General features: G+C 38.3%; 1 protein-coding gene across 4 annotated transcripts in view; it reads left to right on the top strand.

Moving 5' to 3' along the window:
* The window catches only part of LOC145775386 (rabphilin-3A-like), a 74,850-nt gene that overhangs the window by 38,260 nt on the left and 14,374 nt on the right, over nt 1-22,216 (top strand). For all 4 annotated transcript variants that reach the window (XM_082586678.1, XM_082586677.1, XM_082586676.1 and 1 more), the window contains 8 exons: nt 5,393-5,547; nt 6,786-6,916; nt 8,101-8,169; nt 8,323-8,424; nt 12,277-12,402; nt 13,468-13,547; nt 13,629-13,703; nt 13,992-14,125. In XM_082586678.1, coding sequence (XP_082442804.1) covers nt 5,393-5,547; nt 6,786-6,916; nt 8,101-8,169; nt 8,323-8,424; nt 12,277-12,402; nt 13,468-13,547; nt 13,629-13,703; nt 13,992-14,125 — 872 coding nt within the window. The remainder of the gene's footprint in view (nt 1-5,392; nt 5,548-6,785; nt 6,917-8,100; nt 8,170-8,322; nt 8,425-12,276; nt 12,403-13,467; nt 13,548-13,628; nt 13,704-13,991; nt 14,126-22,216) is intronic.

Genomic DNA, 22,216 nt, shown 5'->3' with positions numbered 1-22,216 from the left:
CAGTCGACAACTTCTCATCATGAGCAACTAAATACTGTTCCGCCACACTGGCTATCTCTTCTAGAGTCTTTGGACTTCTCTCCATTAGATAAACAGACAGATCTTTTGAACATGAATCTGTGAATTGTTCCTTAACTATAAGGTTTGCCAATCCGTCCAATGATTGATCGGCCCCCGAAAGCTCAAACCATTTTAACAAAAGGTTTCTTAAACGTTCAATAAATTGACCTGGGCTTTCGTGCCGTTCAGGCTTTGCCTCACGGAATCTTTGACGGTATCCATGCTCGGTAAAATTGTATCGCTTTAACAGAGCTAACTTCAATCTGTCGTAGTTCATGGCCTCTTCTTGTGAAAGTCTTGAATATACATCAAGAGCTTGTCCCGATAATAACATGCTTAGCTGGGTAGCCCACGTCGACTTCTCCAATTTGGCTATTGTAGCATATCTTTCAAATCTTAACAAATAACTATCCAACTCATCTTTTTCTTCAACAAATGATGGCAAATCTGGACGTCTAACTTGCGCCACAATAACATCTCGAGCATTATCATTAGTAGAATTAGATCGCTCACCAATGTCCAGCTTTTGTCTTTCTAATTCAAGTTTTAACTTTTCCAATTCATATTGCGCTCTTCTTTCTTCAGCTTCTGCTTCGCGCTGCGCTTGTTTCTCTTCAGCTTCTCGTTGAGCTTGTTTTTCTTCAGCTTCAGCTTCGCGCTGCGCTTGTTTCTCTTCAGCTTCTCGTTGAGCTTGTTTTTCTTCAGCTTCGCGTTGCGCTTGTTTCTCTTCAGCTTCTCGTTGAGCTTGTTTTTCTTCAGCTTCGCGCTGCGCCCGCTTCTCCTCTGCTTCAGCTTCAAGTTGTGCAGCTTCAGCTTCACGCTGTGCTCGTTTTTCTTCAGCTTCAAGTTCTGCTTTCCTTATTTCACGAGCAGCTCTTCTATCTTCTCTTTCGTCAGCTTCTCGCTGAGCTTTTTGGTCCATTATCTTGTGATACTCTTCCATCACAAACTGAGACTTCTCATTACCAGTCAGCCCCATTCGTTCAGCCATGCTCCCTAAGTCTTCAATCATCTCATGTTTGACAGTATCCGCCATCTTGACATTAATTTATTATTCTTTCAATAAATCTTCGGTATTCTTCGGTTTTTCGGTTAAATTTTTTCGGTTTATCCCGGACGAGCCCCCAGAATGTCACGATTTCTTTCTATCTCTTACCAGGAAAAAGACTTGGAAAGATTCAATGACGTAGTTTAATGGGTCAACCGAAAAGCAGTCAATTAAATGTCGAATAATTCTACTAGCGAAATGATAATCTGACTTCTTGAAGAACTTTAACGAACGGCTTCTCAAATAACTCTAATTTCTGCATCAACTACCAATCCACAACTCGTAGCACAACTCTCATAACCAACTCAATAATAATCACCATAATAATAATCTCAGAATCATCAGAATACAAACTACACCACTATTTATAGTTGGCTGTTCAGTCCAGTAACTTCGAGAAGGTTACATCATAAAGAACCATCGTTCGGTCACGTAGCATTTAAATGTCAACAAGCAGAAGCTTATAGAAGTCTAAAGAATGTCACGTTCGCAAGAAGATTCTTACATAATAACGATTTTGCAATCGGACATTTACAGATAAACAACCTTATGACGTCATGACAAACGACGCTCAGAAATCATGAAAAACAACAGAACCTTCTAGATTTGCATGCTTACAGATGATTCTAGAAATACGTTACATAATACAAATTTCTCAATCAGAGGTTACTTCAGGTCATAACCGATAATAACATACCGCTCAAGAATTCCATAATGAAAACAACACGCTTGTTGAAGATACAAAGCAAGCCATCGCGAGGCATTGCACCTTGATTGTGACAGTCAGTGATAACCAATTTGTGCAGTGATAAACCAAATTTGTGCAGTGATAAATCGCAAAATGTGCAGTGGTAAAGCAAGTGATTTTTGAAGACAACGCATACAAAATATAAACCCGTAATCTTTTAAGCAGTGTTTATTTTTTCTCTTCCAATCCAATCAGTGTAAATAAATTTTGTTTCTTGTTTTCTGATCTGTGAAGTGTTCAACCTTGCAGCAGATATTGCTACATTTGAATCTAGCACTGCCGTTTGTGAGTGTGGATTCTCAGTGTTAACAAGGGTTGACGCTCCCACTAGAGCAGTGGTTCCCAAACTTTTTTAGCTTGTGGCACACTAAAATAATTATAAAAACGCTCGCGGCACACTTAAATAAATTTTGAAGCTATTTTCTGGAAATTAGAATGAAAACCGACTTCCTGAGGTTTTTTCATCTCAAACACTTTATTTCAATAAAGTCGTTGGAAAAAAATTAATTTCTATGCGCACAATACACATGGCTATTAGCTTGTAAAATATTTTGGCTCTGTGATTTTCATAGCTCCCGTTATTAGCGATTAATTAGCACGGGCGAAGATAGCCCGTGACGTACTTTCCGCGTACGAAAACAGCTGGTACTAAGATAGGGTTAAGTCGCATATGCATGTCTGCATGCCTTATTTTAAATATTTATACAGTTCTTATCGAAAATTCCAAAAAGATTCGCGGCACACTCGAGAATATGTGGCGGCACACTAGTGTGCCGCGGCACACAGTTTGGGAATCACTGCACTAGAGTGTAGACGGAGCATGTTACTACCAAGACAGGCAAACTTGGTGCTTATGGCCTTTGAACATTCTGTAGCGAAATCTATCGATTTAGACTTGTTTGTGAGACGGTTTGCATCCAAACATCCGCGACTGCAATTGCAATAGACTAGCTCATGGGTGTATAGGCGGAATGTAATCATATATATCAAAATCCTCGGCACTAGCTTCTTCGAGCCAGTTAAAGTTTTTGCTCATAACAAGTAGGCTACCACTCATTACACAACAAAGTCAACAATTGCTGTGTTATGTTGGTCATTGTAATATGGTTGCCGTGATTTATCTAGAGCAGGGGTTTCCAACCGGGGGTACTCGTACCCCTTGGCCTTGGGGGTACGAGATTAAACATCAAGGGGTACGAAGATCCTTGGGCCACAAAGCAGCTTTTCAAACAAACTTCATAGTACAGTTTTATTTTGGAATTGCAAATGATATGCCATTACGATCTTTGCTTTGAAAAAAAAAACAACTATCTACAAATAATTGTTGTTATTTAGTTGGTGTCTCATAACAATGTTTTTTTTATTTGCTGCTGATCAAAATGAAAATGGAAACCTTGCTAATTTTCCTTGTCTTGATCAAATTGCTAATAACTTTTTGCTGCAAAATGTCAAAAATGAAATTATTTCCCATTTAAAGATGCTGGTTGATTCCTTCATTGGTTACTTTTTTGCTGGTGAATTGAATTATTTCCAGCATTGGATTATAAATCCATTTCTTTTTTAATTTAACAAAAATGTCAGATGAGGATAATTTGCAGGAGAACATTATCGAAATGAAAAGCTGCCAAAAATTAAAACTGCTATTTGACAAATCAAAGTTAGAAGATTTTTTGGTGTGTTGCTATGAAACATTCCCAAGTCTTGCGATGGAAGCCATGACAGTGTTAATTCTCTTCTCAAGAACTTATTGCTGTGAAAGTGGCTTTTCGACCATGATGTATAACAAGAACAAGTAGGCTACAGAAATCGTCTGCAACTGGAAGATGATTTACGTGTTGCCTTGAGTAAAATCGAACTATCGTTTGAGCGAATTTTATCAGTGAAGCAGCAACAAATATCTCACTGAGAAGTGACAAACTAAATAGCTGACATTTATTTTTTTTTGGTAATTTTTGCATGTTTGTGTAAAATATCGGTTTAACGTTTAATTGAGCTGTAAAAGCAATTTAATTTAGCAATATCTACCTGAAAAATTCAATCAGAATTTTATTGGGGGTACGAAGAATGCTCTGATCTGACAAAGGGGTACGAACAGTAAAAAAGGTAGGGAACCCCTGATCTAGAGGATAAAATAAGAGACCAGTGTTGGACTGTTGGTCTTAACACTAATCTGATATATTACAATTTTTGTGGATAGCCTACCGGTATTTAAGAGGTTAAAATGCCAAAATCATTTAAATTTGTTCGGCCCCCCCTAACAAAAAGTTGGCCCCCCCCTTGCTCTGCGGTCTGGCTACGGCCCTGCATTACATAAAGGATTTCGCAGTCAAAGGTTACTATAGGATAGTAACCGATAATAACATTTCATAAGAATTATACAATTAAAACAGTACGCTTGGTCAAGACACATAATGTAGCCTGTCATGAGGCTTCGCATATTGATTGCGACAATCCATAAAACAGTGAGGTTTGGCAACCTTTAAATTTATTTTACATAAAACTTTCACGGTCATAAAGCCAGCTTCTTGCCAGCCAGCTTCTAATATGCTTATTCAAATAGAATTAAAATAACTTTGTCAAACAATCTCTGCTGTTTGAGGTCTCCAAAACAAACTGGCTATCTGTTTAAAAACATTTTTACACTAAAGAAAATACTATTTCTTTTAGGCTGTTCTGCAAGTGATATCGATATGTCTGTTTTTCCCTAATCATCCACTTTCTGCTTTTCCCAAAACAAGCAACCTAAGAAAGTCTATAATTATGAGCAAAGCTAAAATATGTAGAAGACTCATTTTTTGGAAGATAGTGATCCATTGCTCACCAATGTTTAAAAGCAAAAGAGAAGCAGAAGCTTTAAAAAAAATACACCTAGATGTCATCACATTTTGGTGGATAAGTTTATAACAAAGTACTGGGAAAGGGATTTCGACCTCTTTGCCGGCGAATGTGGCACAAAAATTTTGTGAAATATTTATTCAAGTAGTTTCAGAGGACAATCGAGAAAAGACGAGTTTTTTATTTTTAGTTTTTTCAAAAAAAGCAAATGTCCTAATTGCCTTGCATGTCCGTTTTGCCCCATCTTCCCCTACCATGTGAAGTCAAAATGACCTTGAAAACAAATGATATCACTCCACATTTGTTTCCACTGCCATTTCAACGTGGTTATGAAAAACAAGTTCCAGGTGAATGTTTATTCTTATTTTCCAGTGTTTCCATCAAAAATCTGTAGAAATGGTTCATGCTTTTTCTGCTTTAAATTAGAAAGTAGCAAAAGTACAACTGAGGGACATGTGGTGGCACTACAAAAGTAGCTTGCCACCTATGTGTTGAAGATGAGTTCATTTTTTGGCTCAAGAAATTACGTTTATTCGGGTAGCAACTTGTTCTTGCTTCAAAGCAGTTGAGGGCCACTAATGTTTTATTTTTGTCTCGATTGTGTTAGCAATAAACAAGAAATGAATTTGTTGTTTCATATCAGTAAAAAAACAAGAAATTGCTGTGTGGATACTTTCGCAATTCCACTTGTTGTTTTGTAGAAAGTGTGCAGCAAATGCAGTGTTGGGTGTAACTCAGCAACTGGCTACCAGGAGTCTACGGACAAACTCAATCCTGGAATGTTGTGCAAGATTTGTGGTGAAGGGAGAGAAGTTTGGAAACGCTCTGGAGCTTGGTTCTTTCGAACTCTTCCAAGGTCAGGTTTGGTTGGTGCATGACTTTGATGCATTTTGGTAGAACCAGTTACAATCAATGTGCATTCGTCATCGCAAGTTCATTCAAAATGCTCAACATGTTACAGTATGAAAGACTGAAAGTAAATTGTACTAGTTTACAATAGAAAACTTCGTGTTGCTTGAGCTTGACAGCAGATAAAGATAAAAGCAGGGTATCATTTTTAACATCAGATTGTTGCCTAATGCAGTCACCAGAAGAACGTATATAAGTCATTTTATAATGAAATGCCTGGTCATCGTCGTCGTGTGAGCGTCTGGGGCCGAGGGTCTATCCTTTTACCACCCCAGATTCACGATGTTTCCGGACTACACTGGAAGGCTACTAGAGAGCAGCCAGTCTTTGGTTTCATCATCCATGACATGCAGACCTTCCACTCCATTAGGTGGCTTGAAGATGGAGCAGTCATTGATGATGTGGTCTGCGGTCTGTTCCTCGGCACCACATTCACAGGAGGAGGAAGAGGCCATTCCCCATTGGTGCATGGTTGAGCGGAAAAGCCCGACCCTCGTACGAAGACTGTTGAGGCGCATCCATGCCTGTCTTGGTAGTGTTAGACCGATGGGGCGTGTGTCGGCGTCGGGGATAAACGAATAGAGTCTGGTGGCGGTTGACTTCCATTCAGAACTCCATTTATGGTCCGCCCAAGCAGCCGCAGAGATGTCTTGTACATCAGCTTCGTTGATAAGAAGTTGAGCGGCTGGCACGAATGGGTGTCTTGATTTCAGTCGACTGGGGTGCTCGTTTGGGAGAGCAGAGATCTTGCCTGGTGAACTATCTCATTCTGTATTTAGCAGATAAGTGTTGATGATTATGTGCCTGATCTGATGCAGACGTTGGCGATCATGGTCTTCCAAAGTTGTTGTTACGTTACTAAAATCGCAAATTTCACAGATTGCTATAAATGATATTAATACTTTAACGATATGCTCTACAAGTTCTATCAGTCGATTGATTTAACAAGATTCTGTGATCCTTTAGAATGCTGTCTAGCAGCTTTTAAAAAATTGCAAATTGAATTGATATAATTTCTGTGTGTCTGCGGGCCAAAATATCATATTGTGCAACAACATATGCCAGCCATGCAAAAATGTATTGTGCCAGATTGGGACACCTCTGCCTACAAGGAAACTTGCAACTTTCCTTGTTTATTTCTGGAAATAATCGTTTCATTTTCTAAATTACTCACTGGCTTGTCAGATTTATTCTTCCTGAACCACAACTTGCACAAACATCACGGTACGTGACGTCATCAGTGATGACGTCAAAAGAAGATACGTCTGCTTCACTGCTGCCAAGTGGTGAACGTTTCAATCAGCGAAGAAGTTTAAGTGAGTAACGTTGTTGGTGTAAACATTAATTGTTTTACCTGAATGCCATCGTCAATCCTGACTGTCATGAAGAGCTTAACAGTCTGCAAGGCCATATTGGAACAGGCTTCTGCCGAAACAGGGGTTCTTATTTTATTTGTAGATACTTCTGGATTCATTTTAAATTCATGCAACTGCTCGTAAAATAAAATGCTTATTCTTGGATTTGAACTATTACTATTTCAACCACCCCTCTCACAAAATAAAAATCCAGGTGTCCAATTTGTACAGTAGGTCCAAGTCTATTAAGAGTTGGTGTCAAAGTGAAACTGTCGAGACATATTTAAGCTAGCCAACCTGGAAAGAAAGCAGGAAATGTCAAAGAGCAGTTTTCTGTTTATACTAATTCGGCAAATACTGTATGAGTTTTAATCAATTAGTATCCAAACAAAATCGTTTTAAGCGAAATGACTTCATTCCGTTTAATCATCTTCTTTACTTCATTTGCTTTTTAGTAAATTTATGAGATCAAGCAGTGGCCGAGTGGTTAGCGCGTTGGGCTCGCAGTCGAGGGCCTGCATGTTCGACTCCAGCCACCCGCACTTGCTGTTGTTTCTCTGGGCAAGAAACTTTACGATAATTGCCTCTACCCAGTGATCGATTTCGAGTAATGGGTAGTACCAAATTTAAGTCATAAGTAGAGTGTCTACTTACCGGAAACAGACATTGCCGTCGGCTGCAGCGTCAGGTGTACGTCAGGTGTACGTCAGGTGTACGTCAGGTGTACGTCGGAAGGCGTACACCGATGCATAGCACTCAGTCCGCTTTCCTGCAACGGAATGGCCCGTTTCGGTGAGTCCGATTCGGTATGTCCGATTCGGTGAGTCCGATTCGGTGAGTCCGATCCCTTAACGGGGGATTTTTTCAATTTTTTTTTTTAATTATTGGGTACTGTAGCCTAATTATCATTGCCGTTTTAGGGTTAGGGGTTAGGGTTAGGGGTTAGAAGAGGTTAGGAACTCACCGAATCAGACTTACCGAATCGGACTCACCGAATCGGACTCACCGAATAGTAGCAGACCCTTCCTGCAATGCAGGATAAAGATATGAAAAACAAACAAACAACACAAACAGTGATGAACAATCAATAATGTTAATCGACTCCCAGACAATCAGTGGTTTTATCGGTCGATGTTTGTTTACAGGTCGACGAAGATCGTCTAGCAGCGACAGCTCTGATTGTGATCTAACAGTTAATGAAAAAACATCCAATGGTAAGTTCAACTGCAACATTATGTGCATTCAACGTTTTTAAATTCAAGGGACTGTTACATTATGACGTATGCAGACAGGGCATCACTAGCTGTCACTTTTGGAAAAAAAGTTACAGGTAGATGTTGTTATGAGAACAAAACATTGTTTTGTAGGAGCCCGCTCAAACGATGAGAACAGTGTCACTCATAAAGTTCCACTTTGCTTCAGTGGCGCTCCAACGGCCGATATGAATGAACCTCCCCATAATCCATCAGGTACGGCTTGACAGTTTCTTGCATACTAAATGAGTCAACTACAAACTCAATCTGAAAACAAATCTTTTATTCTAAACAAGCTCTGCATCTCCAGCTTTCTTTCTGGCCAATTCTGTATTAGGGTGGAGTGAAAAATTTTTTTTCTCTCAAATCAAAAAAGTGGGGTTCTAAAAACTTGGCATTTGACCCAAAATCACCATTAAAATTGATTTTGGGGTGTGGCACTTTTAATTGGCCGTGCCACCTGACCCTAAGGGGCGCGACGGGGTCAAACTTCATGAAATCCGCATAACTTTACAACCGTACATGCTAGAAACTTGAAATTGGTCTTAAAAGATTCAGAAGCTACATGTTTCTATCTGCTCTAAGAGAAAATTTTACCCTAACTGCAACAGAAAACGTTTTATAAAAAAAAAACTGATATTTGTACTAAACAAGCATCGTGAGTCTATGAAATGCAAGCAAAAAAGCACTTTCAGAAATAGATGAGTGGGAATTAAACAGATTTCTTTACCTAAAGTTGTAAAGAAATGTATAGTCCACTGTCCAGTCAAGAATATACAGTAGAACACAGCCATTTGACACTTCAGGCATGTTGATGAACTGAAAGTAAAAGGTACGCAACAATAAGTAACTCTGTATGGTCTTTGCTCAGCACTCTACGCCTGTTCAATGTTCATGAAGCAAACTGTTTCTCTGTGTCAAAGCGTTTCATCAGACGTCTAGATTTAATTTTCTGTCTGATCAAACCGTCACGCCTGTCATACCTTGCTACAGAGGATGATGCATCTGTCACCAACTTTATGTGCCGTTCAACTCTTTGATTGTGGCAAGGATGCTGAAGGCGCAATGGACTATCTCAAATCTCCTTAAGTGTGGATCGACTTAAAGCTTTGATTAGTGGAGGTTCACAAATCCCAGGGTCATTTAGATTGATGAGCTTGTAATACTCCTTTGCCTTGATGTTGATTTTAGGAACAAGAAACCGACGCACACTGGAACTAACCTTTGTGTCAGCCTCCTCATCTGATTGTTCCAGATCACCTCCTTCAAAGTTGTCATCAGGTGAAATGTTGACTCCATGTTGCTGTAAACATCCTCTTATCGCCAATATTTTGTTCACAGCAATTCTGCGAATTTCTTCACTGCCGTCTGCCAGCATGCCCAACAGAATATTCTCCGGATGCGCAAAGAATGCATTTCTTTGCACAACCTTTAACGAAATTTCTCTCACTTTTTTGGACGGGAACTGAACAATTCGCTGGACAAGATTGAACAGATTCTGCGGTCCATCTGATATTTTATCTTTGTGCTTGATTTGGAACCATGTGGGGAAGTATACCTTTAAGCAAAATTCAGCCAAAGTATGCAGATTTGCGGACGGCTTTGATATTGAAGTATAATACCGCAGGATTCTGCATGCAAGGGTGAGCCACCTCGAGTGGAAAATTGGCCCTATCTCCAACATTGCTAAATCATCATCCACATGACCAAGGAGAATTGCCCAACAAATCCTGTAAGCATAATGTTGGTCTGTGCTGAGGTCACCGACAACCTCATTGGGCAATAATGGAAAATTCTGGTTTGAAATTGGTTTGAATTTTTCAATTGGCCAATCCGAAACACAGCCATTTAGTTTTGATCCAACCTTTCCTGAGAAAGTATTAGGGCTATGTGTTGTCCCGTCTATAGCAACAAACACATGTCGCAATGGGAGTTCATTGCAGTGTAGTAGGCATATCACCCACTGCAATGGATGTTCTACCTTCTCTTCCAATGCTCTGATTAAGCCATTGTATGGTCCGGTCATTGCTGCCGTGCCATCAGTTCCTACAACTGCAAGTTTGTCGCCCAGTTCCGTGTCCTTGATGGCATCATTGACGGTATTTGCAATTGTTCTTCCTTTCCCATCCTTAGGTGTGACATGAGTCAAATAATACTCGCCTGGTTCTCCAACAATGACATAGTGCTCTTCCAGGACAGTGTTACGGTAGTATTTTCCATTGTCCGCTTGAAGTACCACCTGAGTGGCATCTTTTCGTCCGTCAAGATAAACAGCATTTACGTACTGGAAATTCTTTTGTTCTTCTTTTCTCACCTCTTTTCTATGTTTTGTACGTTCACGTCTTAGCTTGCTCCTGTCCATGATCCAAGATTTGTCAACATCAGTGATTAATCCCATTCCCAGGTCTTTCATAACGGCATTAGCAACAGCAGAACCAGCTCTATCAGATAACTGGTATCTTTCACATATCATTGCCAAATTTGGCCAACTTTTTCGATTTTGTTCTGTAGATTGACAAGAACTTTCTTGCATAAAATCTTCACATTCAGATGAGCTGAGTGATGTGTTACTGTCAGCTGTGATGTTCGAGTCTGTATTGGAGAGAAGTATGAAAGGGGAATCAGCAGAACTTGTACAAGCTACTTTATTTGTGGGACTTTGTTGGCCTTGAATTCTTCTCTGAAATCTCTGATCAGATGGAGAGAGCATCTCAATCATATCCAGACACTTTCTGATCCTTAGTCCATTTTGGTCCTCATAGAAGCAGTAGTCGTCATCGGTCATACGAAGTTTGTGTTTTTTCTCTAAAGCCTTTCGTTGTTTCCCATCTTTGCAGAAGATGTCGAACAATTTGTCAACATCCTCCAGGAAGGCTGACTCTTTATTTAGAAAGGTTGGACCACGTTTCTTTTTATCGTATCGGTCGAGAGCACTGAAATCTTTAATCATGGCATGAATTTTGTTGGCCACTGTTAATTCCTTGACTGGATAGACATTACACCAAATCCAATGTTTAATAAGTTCTTTTGCAACATTTCTACAAGTATTATGTTGCAGAAATTGTTCTTCATACAACATACGTTGGATGACATCAAGCTTTGTTGGCAAAGAACCACTGGGAAAACTTGAAGTTGCACTAAATGTGGATCCACTATGCAATACCTTTGTAACAGTACTTTTTCGCCTGGTTAACATTCTGAATATATTAAGTAAGACAGTATTATACAGTACCTAGAACAATCTGAAAATAAAGCACTAAAATAGTTTATGAAATGATTCCTAGATATAGACCAGGGTAATAACCAGTACGGTAACCACTTACATACTTATTTCATGCGGTAAACCATTAAGCATTGCAAGAGTATTTTCATGAATTAAAATGACCTCAAGTGATTGAGGTAAGTGCTAGGCTGTGATTGTAAATGTATTTGGAAATATAGTCTATGTTGTTCCTCTATGTACAGTAATAGATTCTAAAATGGACGATTCCACAATCCACACAGTTAGCCTACTTATTATGGTTGAAAGCGAAATGATAAAATATCAGTTTTTTTCATTTAAATCATTTTCTGTTTCATTTATGGTAAAATTTTCTCTTAGAACAGATAGAAACATGTAGCTTCTGAATCTTTCAAGACCAATTTCAAGTTTCTAGCATGTACGGTTGTAAAGTTATGCGGATTTCATGAAGTTTGACCCCGTCGCGCCCCCTAGGGTCGGGTGGCACGGCCAATTAAAAGTGCCACAACCTAAAATCAATTTTAATGGTGATTTTGGGTCAAATGCCAAGTTTTTAGAACCCCACTTTTTTGATTTGAGAGAAAAAAAATTTTTCACTCCACCCTATTCTGTATATAGCCTATTGTGCTTTGTCAAATCACTTCCATCTAACGGCAAGATCACTTGATGTCTGCATTTCCCTCCGAATACTGGCCGGATTAAGACGAATATATGTATCCCACGGGTAATCGTTCCTAAATTTTTCGTTAATGCACAGAGTGGAGGTAATAACCACACTAGGTAGGCTAATTCTTCTGAGAAATAATGTATCACTTTTCAATTGCCAGGAGTAAAGATTCCAAAATTTAGAGAATATTCTGGTCCTTTATTACCTCCTGAAATATGTTGCCAAGTAACAACTACGCCTCTTAATGATGGAAATAATATGGGTTTCTGTCCTAACCCTGGCCCAGGTTAGTTTTGTATAAGCACGCCACCACAGACATGCATGCCGCTTCCGGCAGACATGCACTGGCAAGCATGCCACTTGCCACCTGACAAGCATGTAGGCTTTTCTGATGTTGATTAGTCTTTTGCTATTGCTTTTGCTTATTGAAGTTTTTGGTTATTGAGAGACTCTGAGTCTAGATACAAATAAATAGTTTAGGGATTCTCTCTAGGGGTATGATTGCCTACAAAATTTAAACTTATTGTTAGGTCAAGATTATAACCTCATATTCGGGAAATTGAAAAGTACTTATTCTGTCTCACTCTAACCAATTTAGTTTATCGACCGGTGTCAGAACAGCGACATTCTCCCGTCGTGAATTTTACCTACTCGTTCTCGAGTCGTTCAGTCTGTTCTCTGTGAAATTCTGTCTCTGAGTCTTTTTCAATTCCCCACTTATTTCATAATACCTAGGCCTAGTGCTTTTTATCAGTAATATGGGTTATGAAAGTTATGAAAAGCGAAACGGTTACACAGTTATGTCGCTTTAGAAATACGGATGTGGTGACCCAAATTCCGTGAGAGCAGAATTTAGCTTTTGAATTTTCACAGTTGAAGTGCATCTGCAAATTGCAATTCTCATAAGTTTCGGCTAAATGTTCTCATAACTTAAATTTGTTAGTTAAAAAACATGGTACCGTACATGTTACAAGCATGCCACCATAGACAAGCATGCCACTACAGACAAGCAATCAAGCATGCCACTACAAGCACGCATGCGACCACAGGCACGTATGACGATACACATGACTAAGGAACTGTGTTCTGAAATCTAGTGCAAACCGGTATTACTGCAGTGAAATCGCAGCATCAGACCAAAACCAGTCGTTAATATCTACATTGTGAAGTAAGCTACAACCATACTGCTAAAAGCGAAATTCAATTTATTGCAAATCATAGAGTATTTGCCATCTCATTTTCTAATCATTACTCAGCACTTGGAGTTTTTCTTATGTTGTGCTGTTAACAATCGTTCATTGAGAGCGAACTGGTGTGCGCCAATGATAAAAGAGTGTCCTATGTGTCGCAGGGGACCTTGGTTACCTTTCCTTTACTCTTCGTTATGACAAAAACAAAGCTGCACTGGTTGTCACAATTGTATGCGCAAAGGTAAGTGCTTTGGCAAGTAGGTTCTTCAAATTTTGAATTATTTATTTTATTTGTACAATATGACCATGGACACTTGTGCAGGAATTGAAATCAAAGGATTTGAACGGATATTCAGATGCTTATGTGAAAATTCAACTCGTACCTGGAACAAAGAAGGTGGGATATGCAAACTTCGCTAAAATTTTAATGCGAATGTGATATCTGTCCAAAACACCTGTGCATTCAAATGCACAGTTTGAAAGCAGGTTTTTATTCCTCAGTCAAAGTGTTTAAAAACTTCAAGTTAGTTAAAAACATTTAAAAAAAATAAAAAACAATTTCTCAAAAAAGCACAATAATGTTCAAGAAAAATTTGCATAGTTTTTTGGAAAGAATGTAGAAATGTGCCAAGTTAAAGAATAAAGCTTTTGTCTTGGAAACTTTAACCCGTTCTGGCTTGTTCAGATGGCAAAATTGCGCACAAAAACAAAGAATAAAACACTGAACCCTGAATTTAATGAAACTCTGGTCTACCGTGGAATGGAAGAAAGTGATCTTATTAACAAGAAACTGCGGCTTCAAGTCTGGGACGAGGACAGGTGTAAACGTCGAGTTATGAGTTAACATCATTAGTATTTTATAATCGTTTACCTACACCGGCCTCTAAGCTTCCGGCGGCTATGGCTACGTCGTCAAATGGCTTTGAAACTATCATGCTGGTAGGCCATGTTTGGTCGCCGGCTTCCAAAAGCCAACATTTCTTCACTCTGTTGATAATTTCAAACTTTTTTTTACAAACAAGGCAAAGTCTCTCATACACCGATGAGAAATATTGTTGAGAAAAGTTTTGCAAAAAGCTGAGTGTCGACCTTTAAAAACTGTAAGACTAGCTTCAAACACGAAATTAATAAACATATTTTAAAAACACGATTTTTTTTATTTTGGCTGCCGGAAAGAAGCTCTGGTAGGCCACTAACTTGGTTGCTGGAAAAACAAAGGAGCTTAGAGGCCTGCTTACACCCAAAGATGGTCAAGATCACTAAGAATGCGTGATCTTTAAGATCAACATCACTTTTTGTTTAGTGGCAAAATACAGTTCTTGATAGCAAAAATGTAATTGGTATCGCTAACTTTACTTTTAGCAATCCTGAGCCCTGGCCCAAGGATTGTAGTAAGTTAGTGACTGTTGCTATTCACTATTTTTGTTTGTCATTTTTTTGGTGCTCCTGAATTATTTTTGAGTGCTGAGTTTAAAAATGATGTTATTTTCTTTGTACCATCAACGCTTTTTCATATACTCACACTTTTGCTATTTCCAACGATCTGAATTGTTTGTTATGTTTATTCCGCTCATGCTGCTCAGGTAATCTTTTAACTCTTGGTGATCTTCTGTTAGGTCTATTTAAACACAAGAATTACAATTAAACAGCAATTTGTTAATAACAAGTTTTAAAAATACCAAACACATCCTTTTCAAAGACTTGAGAACTTCACAATCTAGGCCATCGTTGAATGAGCTTTCCTTTTATGACCAATAGTATCTTCCTTTATCACACGTAACCGTGTGTAATCGCCCATGATTGCACTGCTCCAGTAGCCCTGATACCATCTTTGCATTGGCTGAATATCATGGTGATATGTTTTATTATGCTTCTTGCTAAAGTCCCTAAAAGTTTCTTGAACGAAATCAAAATGAAAGTATACAAATTTTAATGGCATGCGACATCCTGTCTTTAGATATCTTGTGACCAATCTCTTTGCAATTTGAATCTTTATTGTTTCCTAAAAAAATACGTCAACCACTCCTCGAAAAGCTTGCAATGAGTTATCAAACGTTAGTTGGATCGCAAAGTCGATGACATTTTTTGCCCACTTCGGTCGTGTGTGCTATACCAGAGGTCCACAGCAGCCAATGTTTGTGAATAATTAGGAGCCGGAGTCGAAGTGGAACCGGAGTCAGAATCTGAATTTTTTGCCAGTTGGTACTTTTAGCATACAAATAAGTAATTGCGCTGTAGCCTACGTGGCGCAGGTGTTATATTTGTATACTTCTATGGTCTTATTTTCCATGTAATATTTTTTCGCATTTAAAAGTATGCTTTTCTTTTCATGCCAGAGGATAAGGGAAGGCATAAGTTACATTATAAAAAAATGGATTATGGTTTGCAATCGGAGTTAAAGTTGAGTTTGGAGTCAATATCCTTAAAATATTTAGAGCCGAAGTGAAGTTTGAAGCCACTGACTTTGGAGTCGGAGTGGAACAAGAGTCTGGAAAACCTGACTCCGTGCACATCTGCGTTATACCCGACTGGGAGTCTGAGATCGTTTGAGCTGCCATGCAGTTATATTTTCAACATGGGTTTTCAGACTATCCAGTGCAGGTGCAAATGGTTGTCCTGATTAGTGTCGCTGATTTTTTCCTTTCGCTGAAATTCCCATTTATTTTTGTGAAGCGAGTGAAATGTCTCTGAGTTACCTTAAACAAGGTAGAGACTGGCAGCCCTGTGACAAACCTCCCATGGTTGAATTCCTAAGAAGATGGGAAGATATTTTGTTGAGCTGTGAGGAAGGTCAAGATGTCGCTAATCATGCTATCAATGAGGCAAATATGTGCACTTCTACCTCACCCGGTTGCTATCAATGAGGCAAATATGTGCACTTCTACCTTACCCGGGTGCTATCAATGAGGCAAATATGTGCACTTCTATCTCACCTGGGTGCAGGCAATGATCAGCAAATTTTTGAAACATCTAAGATTAGGTCAAAATAAGGAAAAGTTTGTTAGAGTTCACAAAACAGAAATGTAAACAAATTTGAATCAGTTTTTATGATACTATAGCTTTGGTAGAGAGGTACTTTTTAATTGTCTGTCTATGGTTTTTATGATACGTCTACATAAAGTAATCCTATTTATTGTATGTCTACTTCTTTGTGAGTAACACAGAAGGCTTTTCTTCTTGATATGACTTAACTAGATTGAGACCCAAAATCGACTTTTGTAAGACACTTTTGTAAGGCATCATATTGCTAGTGGCGAAATGTTAGTAGTTACCGCTAGTAACTTCGCACAATACGAGTTATAAAAAGTGCCTCTATCTTGTAATCAACTTAAACATCAAAGTGATTTTGATATTATTGGTTTTTGAGATGTAGATCACACAAAAAGAAGTGATCTTAGATCAAGATCACTCAAATGAAGGTGATCTTCAAAATGAAGAGCACATCCATCTCTGCCTACACTTAATAGTGGCATGCACTGCTCGTTAATCAAGGCCATAGAAACATTTGTATGAAGGTTTTTAAGTTATGCAGTGTCTATGTTAATTTTACATGCGCAATGTGTCAAATTTTGTGGTGATGCTAAAGATACAGACAAAAAATCAAAAATATTTTAGGGTAATTCTAAGAAAAAACAAGAATGGAAAGAGCTCAAGGCTTTATCGAGGTATCTTCATAACACTAACCTCGTTATATTTTTTTGAGGAGTTTTGATTTTTGAGGAGTGCACTACTTTAATTCGTCCTTTCTCCATCAAACTAGGTTTATAAATGACAATCCATTTTCGGATAGCAATTATTTCAACACCCAGCTCTTTGTTTGCAATGAAGGCCTCAGTCTGATTGAGATCATTTGTTTGCCATGAAGGCATCAATCTGATTGAGATCATTTGTTTGCAATGAAAGCCTCAGTCTGATTGAGATCATTTGTTTACAATGAAAGCATCAGTCTGATTGAGATCATTTGTTTGCAATGAAGGCCTCAATCTGATTGAGATCATTTGTTTACAATTAAAGCCTCAGTCTGATTGAGATCATTTGTTTGCAATGAAAACCTCAGTTTGATTGAGATCATTTGTTTGCAATGGAGGCCTCAGTCTCACTGAGATCATTTGTTTGCAATGAAAACCTCAGTCTGATTGAGATCATTTGTTTACAATGAAAGCCTCAGTCTGATTGAGATCATTTGTTTGCAATGAAAACCTCAGTTTGATTGAGATCATTTGTTTGCAATGAAAGCCTTAGTCTGATTGAGATCATTTGTTTACAATGAAAGCCTCAGTCTGATTGAGATCATTTGTTTGCAATGAAAGCCTCAATCTGAATGAGATCATTTGTTTGCAATGAAAGCCTCAATCTGATTGAGATCATTGTTTGCAATGGAAGCCTCAGTCTGATTGAGATCATTTGTTTGCAATGAAAGCCTCAGTTTGATTGAAATCATTTGTTTGCAATGAAAGCCTCAGTCTGATTGAGATCATTTGTTTGCAATGAAAACCTCAGTCTGATTGAGATCATTTGTTTGCAATGAAAGCCTCAGTCTGATTGAGATCATTTGTTTGCAATGGAGGCCTCAGTCTCACTGAGATCATTTGTTTGCAATGAAAGCCTCAGTCTGATTGAGATCATTTGTTTACAATGAAAGCCTCAGTCTGATTGAGATCATTTGTTTGCAATGAAAGCCTCAATCTGAATGAGATCATTTGTTTGCAATGAAAGCCTCAATCTGATTGAGATCATTGTTTGCAATGGAAGCCTCAGTCTGATTGAGATCATTTGTTTGCAATGAAGGCATCAATCTGAATGAGATCATTTGTTTGCAATGAAAACCTCAGTCTGATTGAGATAATTTGTTTGCAATGAAAGCCTCAGTCTGATTGAGATCATTTGTTTACAATGAAAACCTCAGTCTGGTTGAGATAATTTGTTTGCAATGAAAGCCTCAGTCTGATTGAGATCATTTGTTTGCAATGAAAACCTCAGTCTGGTTGAGATAATTTGTTTGCAATGAAAGCCTCAGTCTGATTGAGATCATTTGTTTACAATGAAAACCTCAGTCTGGTTGAGATAATTTGTTTGCAATGAAAGCCTCAGTCTGATTGAGATCATTTGTTTGCAATGAAAGCCTCAGTGTGATTGAGATCATTTGTGTGCAATGAAGGCCTCAGTATGATTTAAATCATTTGTTTGCAATGAAAGCCTCAGTGTGATTGAGATCATTTGTGTGCAATGGAGGCCTCAGTCTAATTGAAATCATTTGTTTGCAATGGAGGCCTCAGTCTGGTTGAGATCATTTGTTTGCAAGGAAGGCCTCAGTCTGATTGAAATCGTTTGTTAGCAATGAAGGCCTCAGTATGATTGAAATCATTTGTTTGCAATGAAAGCCTCAGGGCGGAATTCAGATTTGCGTCTCAAAATAAGTCAGTGTTATGCGTAAGTCAGACTTATATAGGCCAGGCTTATACGAGAAGCTTATTTGCGATGCAGAAACTCGACTTACGCGCAACTTATATAAGACCGTATTAAGCCTCTTTGTTTTCGCGCGAAAGAGAAATTGTTATAGCAACTCTTTGGTTGAGGTAATGAAGCGTGAAACTGAAGGCTGTAAAGCTGAGCGACATTCTTGCTGAACCACCAAATAAGGCAATGTTGTGCTTTAAACTCACAACTAGAAAAAAGCACTTTTTTATGATGTTGAAATATGTTATAGTTGCATCAGTAAGTCGTTCGTTAACTAACGTAGATGCCAAGTAATCCATGACGCAACAGATCTAGCACAAAAAGTTCATTCACAAGCAAGGAATACTCATTTAACAATGAAACAACGTAAAACAACATTATGGCAATATGCACATGGCTTTCGTTTAGTCAATAATTCATAAATTTGAAAGAATTAGGTTACTCAAGTTATTTTTGATGCCTAAATAGGAAAGTTTTGACTTTGCTTGCACAATCATGGCCAGGATTGACACATGATGCGCGGATTTTTGACAACAGCATCATTCGAGATAAATTTGAGAATGGAGAAATTGATGGAATCCTGTTGGGTGACAATGGGTATGCACCGAGAAATACGCGCTACAATTCTGCAAACAGAACTTTGACTAACCCCGGCCAAGTCGCCATCGCTTCTCTGGAATGGCCACTTGCAAAAAATCAAAGGCTTACCAATAGCTGCAGTATGGGCGTATTGCATGCGATCGGGCTGTCAACGTTTCGTCATTTTTAAACAATTCAAAGAGTTCCATAGTTGCAGTTTTGCTAAGACGAAAACGTTGACAAAACTGCTTGTCGTTAAGTTGATTAAAAGAATCTGCATGATCGCGAACAGGCCTTTCAATGCAAATATTTGCATACTCTTCATCGAAGAGTTGCCTAAAAGCAATGGTTTGAAAATTTGTGAGAAAACGAAAATAAAATTATATGCAATAATATACTGTGACCTAAGTATCAAACCAAAATCTGTGTCAATAGCGGCATGTTTCAGATGGACTAACTAACCCTAACTTTTTCAGCTGATCTGTGCCCAGACAGCAAGATTCGTCATTTTTACATTGATTCAACGCCTGCAGACGTTGAATCAATGTAAATATAACGGGTTTTGCTCTCTGGGTGGTCCTTTCAGTAGAGCTGTTCGCGTTAAAAACTTTAGTTAAATCATTCCTCGCTTGATTATTTTGGAAAGGCTTTTTTATCATTTTTTTATTTATTTTCCACCACTGGAAAGTCTTTGATGAGGTCAATAAGCAGTTGGCGTTCAGAATCGTTGTAATTAAATCCTCTTGGTATTTTTATTGAAATAAGAAATGATAATGCAATTTACATTAAAGGGTTACGGGAATTTGTATAAACTATCTTTATCTAAAAGCGCAGCAAACTCGCTCATCAAGTTGCTCACTGAATTTAAATCAGTAGTTCATATCTTAGCGATAGCTAACTGACGCGAAGAAGTGTTTGCGTATAGCTGTGCTATATTGATGATAAATAATGCAATGTTGCAAATAATGCAATGTTGTGCTATTTAAACCTACAACTAGAAAAAAAGTCGTTTTTTGTGACGTTGAAATAGAAACGTTGTAGTTGCATCAGTAAGTCGTTCGTTTACGTAGATGCCAAGTAATCCATGACGCAACAGATCTGGCGCAAAAATTGCCTTCACAAGCAAGTAATACTCATTAAGCACTGAAACAACGTTAAGACAACGTTATGCCAATACGCACATGATTTTCGTTTGCAATAATTCATCAATTTGAAAGAATTAGATAACTCAGGTTATTTTTGATGCCTTGAAAGTTAAAAATAGTACAATTGTAGGAATACTGTTGCCAGTTTATGACTAAAAGGGCGGGCGCATAGACTCTCTTTGGTCTGAAAACTGTCAAATGTAAGATAGTTAATAGACTTGCTTTTCCTGGCATTGCAGACAAAGGAAAAAGTATGACCAATCACAATTGTATGTTTGCAAAAGTGATGTTACAAGCAGTATTACTAAACTGCGTGTCAGCGTCTGGTTATTCAACAACACAAAATAGGCATTTCAAAATTTACACCACCAGCAATAACACTAGTAACCTACTATTGTCAGCGTCTGAAAGAAGTGTAGTTATTCAACAATCAAGCCAACTGTCAGACCGAAACTCTGCCTGCAACCAAGCTAAGATAACAGGCACACCTGTTTCACATTAAAAACTATCAAAAAAGTCTCGTGGCCTTTGCACCAGATGGTCTATTTTTTTTAAAAATGCTGTAACAAACCTCCTACTTTCAATACCTACAGTATTAGCCAAACACTTTTTCCTTCAACAGAGGCTTAAACCACCTCTGCAGTTGGCTTATATCTTTCGGCTTTTAAGCCGAGTATAAGCCTTGCTAAAGCGTAAGTCTGCTTTCTGAATCGCAAAATCGATGCTTAACGCAGACTTTTGTCCAGACAGACTTAAGCCGCCTTAAGTCTGGTTTCTGAATTCCGCCCTCAGCGTGATTTCATTTGTGTGCAATGGATGCCTCAGTCTGATTGAAATCATTTGTTTGCAATGAAAGTCTCAGTCTGATTGAAATCATTTGTTTGCAATGAAAGCCTCAGTCTGATTGAAATCATTTGTTTGCAATGAAAGCCTCAGTGTGATTGAGATCATTTGTGTGCAATGAAGGCCTCAATCTGATTGAAATCGTTTGTTTGCAATGAAGGCCTCAGTCTGATTGAAATCATTTGTTTGCAATGAAAGCCTCAGTCTGATAGAGATCATTTGTTTGCAATGAAAGCCTCAATCTGATTGAGATCATTTGTTTGCAATGGAAACCTCACTCTGAATGAGATCATTTGTTTGCAATGAAGGCCTCAGTATGATTGAGATCATTTGTTTGCAATGAAAGCCTCAGTCTGATTGAGATCATTTGTTTGCAATGAAAGCCTCAGTTTGATTGAAATCATTTGTTTGCAATGAAAACCTCAGTCTGATTGAGATCATTTGTTTGCAATGAAAACCTCAGTCTGAATGAAATCATTTGTTTGCAATGAAAGCCTCAGTCTGACTGAGATCATTTGTTTGCAATGAAGGCCTCAGTCTGACTGAGATCATTTGTTAGCAATGAAGGCATCAATCTGAATGAGATCATTTGTTTGCAATGAAAACCTCAGTCTGATTGAGATAATTTGTTTGCAATGAAAGCCTCAGTCTGATTGAGATCATTTGTTTACAATGAAAACCTCAGTCTGGTTGAGATAATTTGTTTGCAATGAAAGCCTCAGTCTGATTGAGATCATTTGTTTGCAATGAAAACCTCAGTCTGGTTGAGATAATTTGTTTGCAATGAAAGCCTCAGTCTGATTGAGATCATTTGTTTACAATGAAAACCTCAGTCTGGTTGAGATAATTTGTTTGCAATGAAAGCCTCAGTCTGATTGAGATCATT

This window comes from Aplidium turbinatum, chromosome 8 (genome assembly GCF_918807975.1).
Source record: "Aplidium turbinatum chromosome 8, kaAplTurb1.1, whole genome shotgun sequence".
Classification (NCBI taxonomy): Eukaryota; Metazoa; Chordata; class Ascidiacea; order Aplousobranchia; family Polyclinidae; genus Aplidium; species Aplidium turbinatum.
Note: the sequence above shows the minus strand (reverse complement) of the source record. Positions and strands in the feature narration are given on the sequence as shown.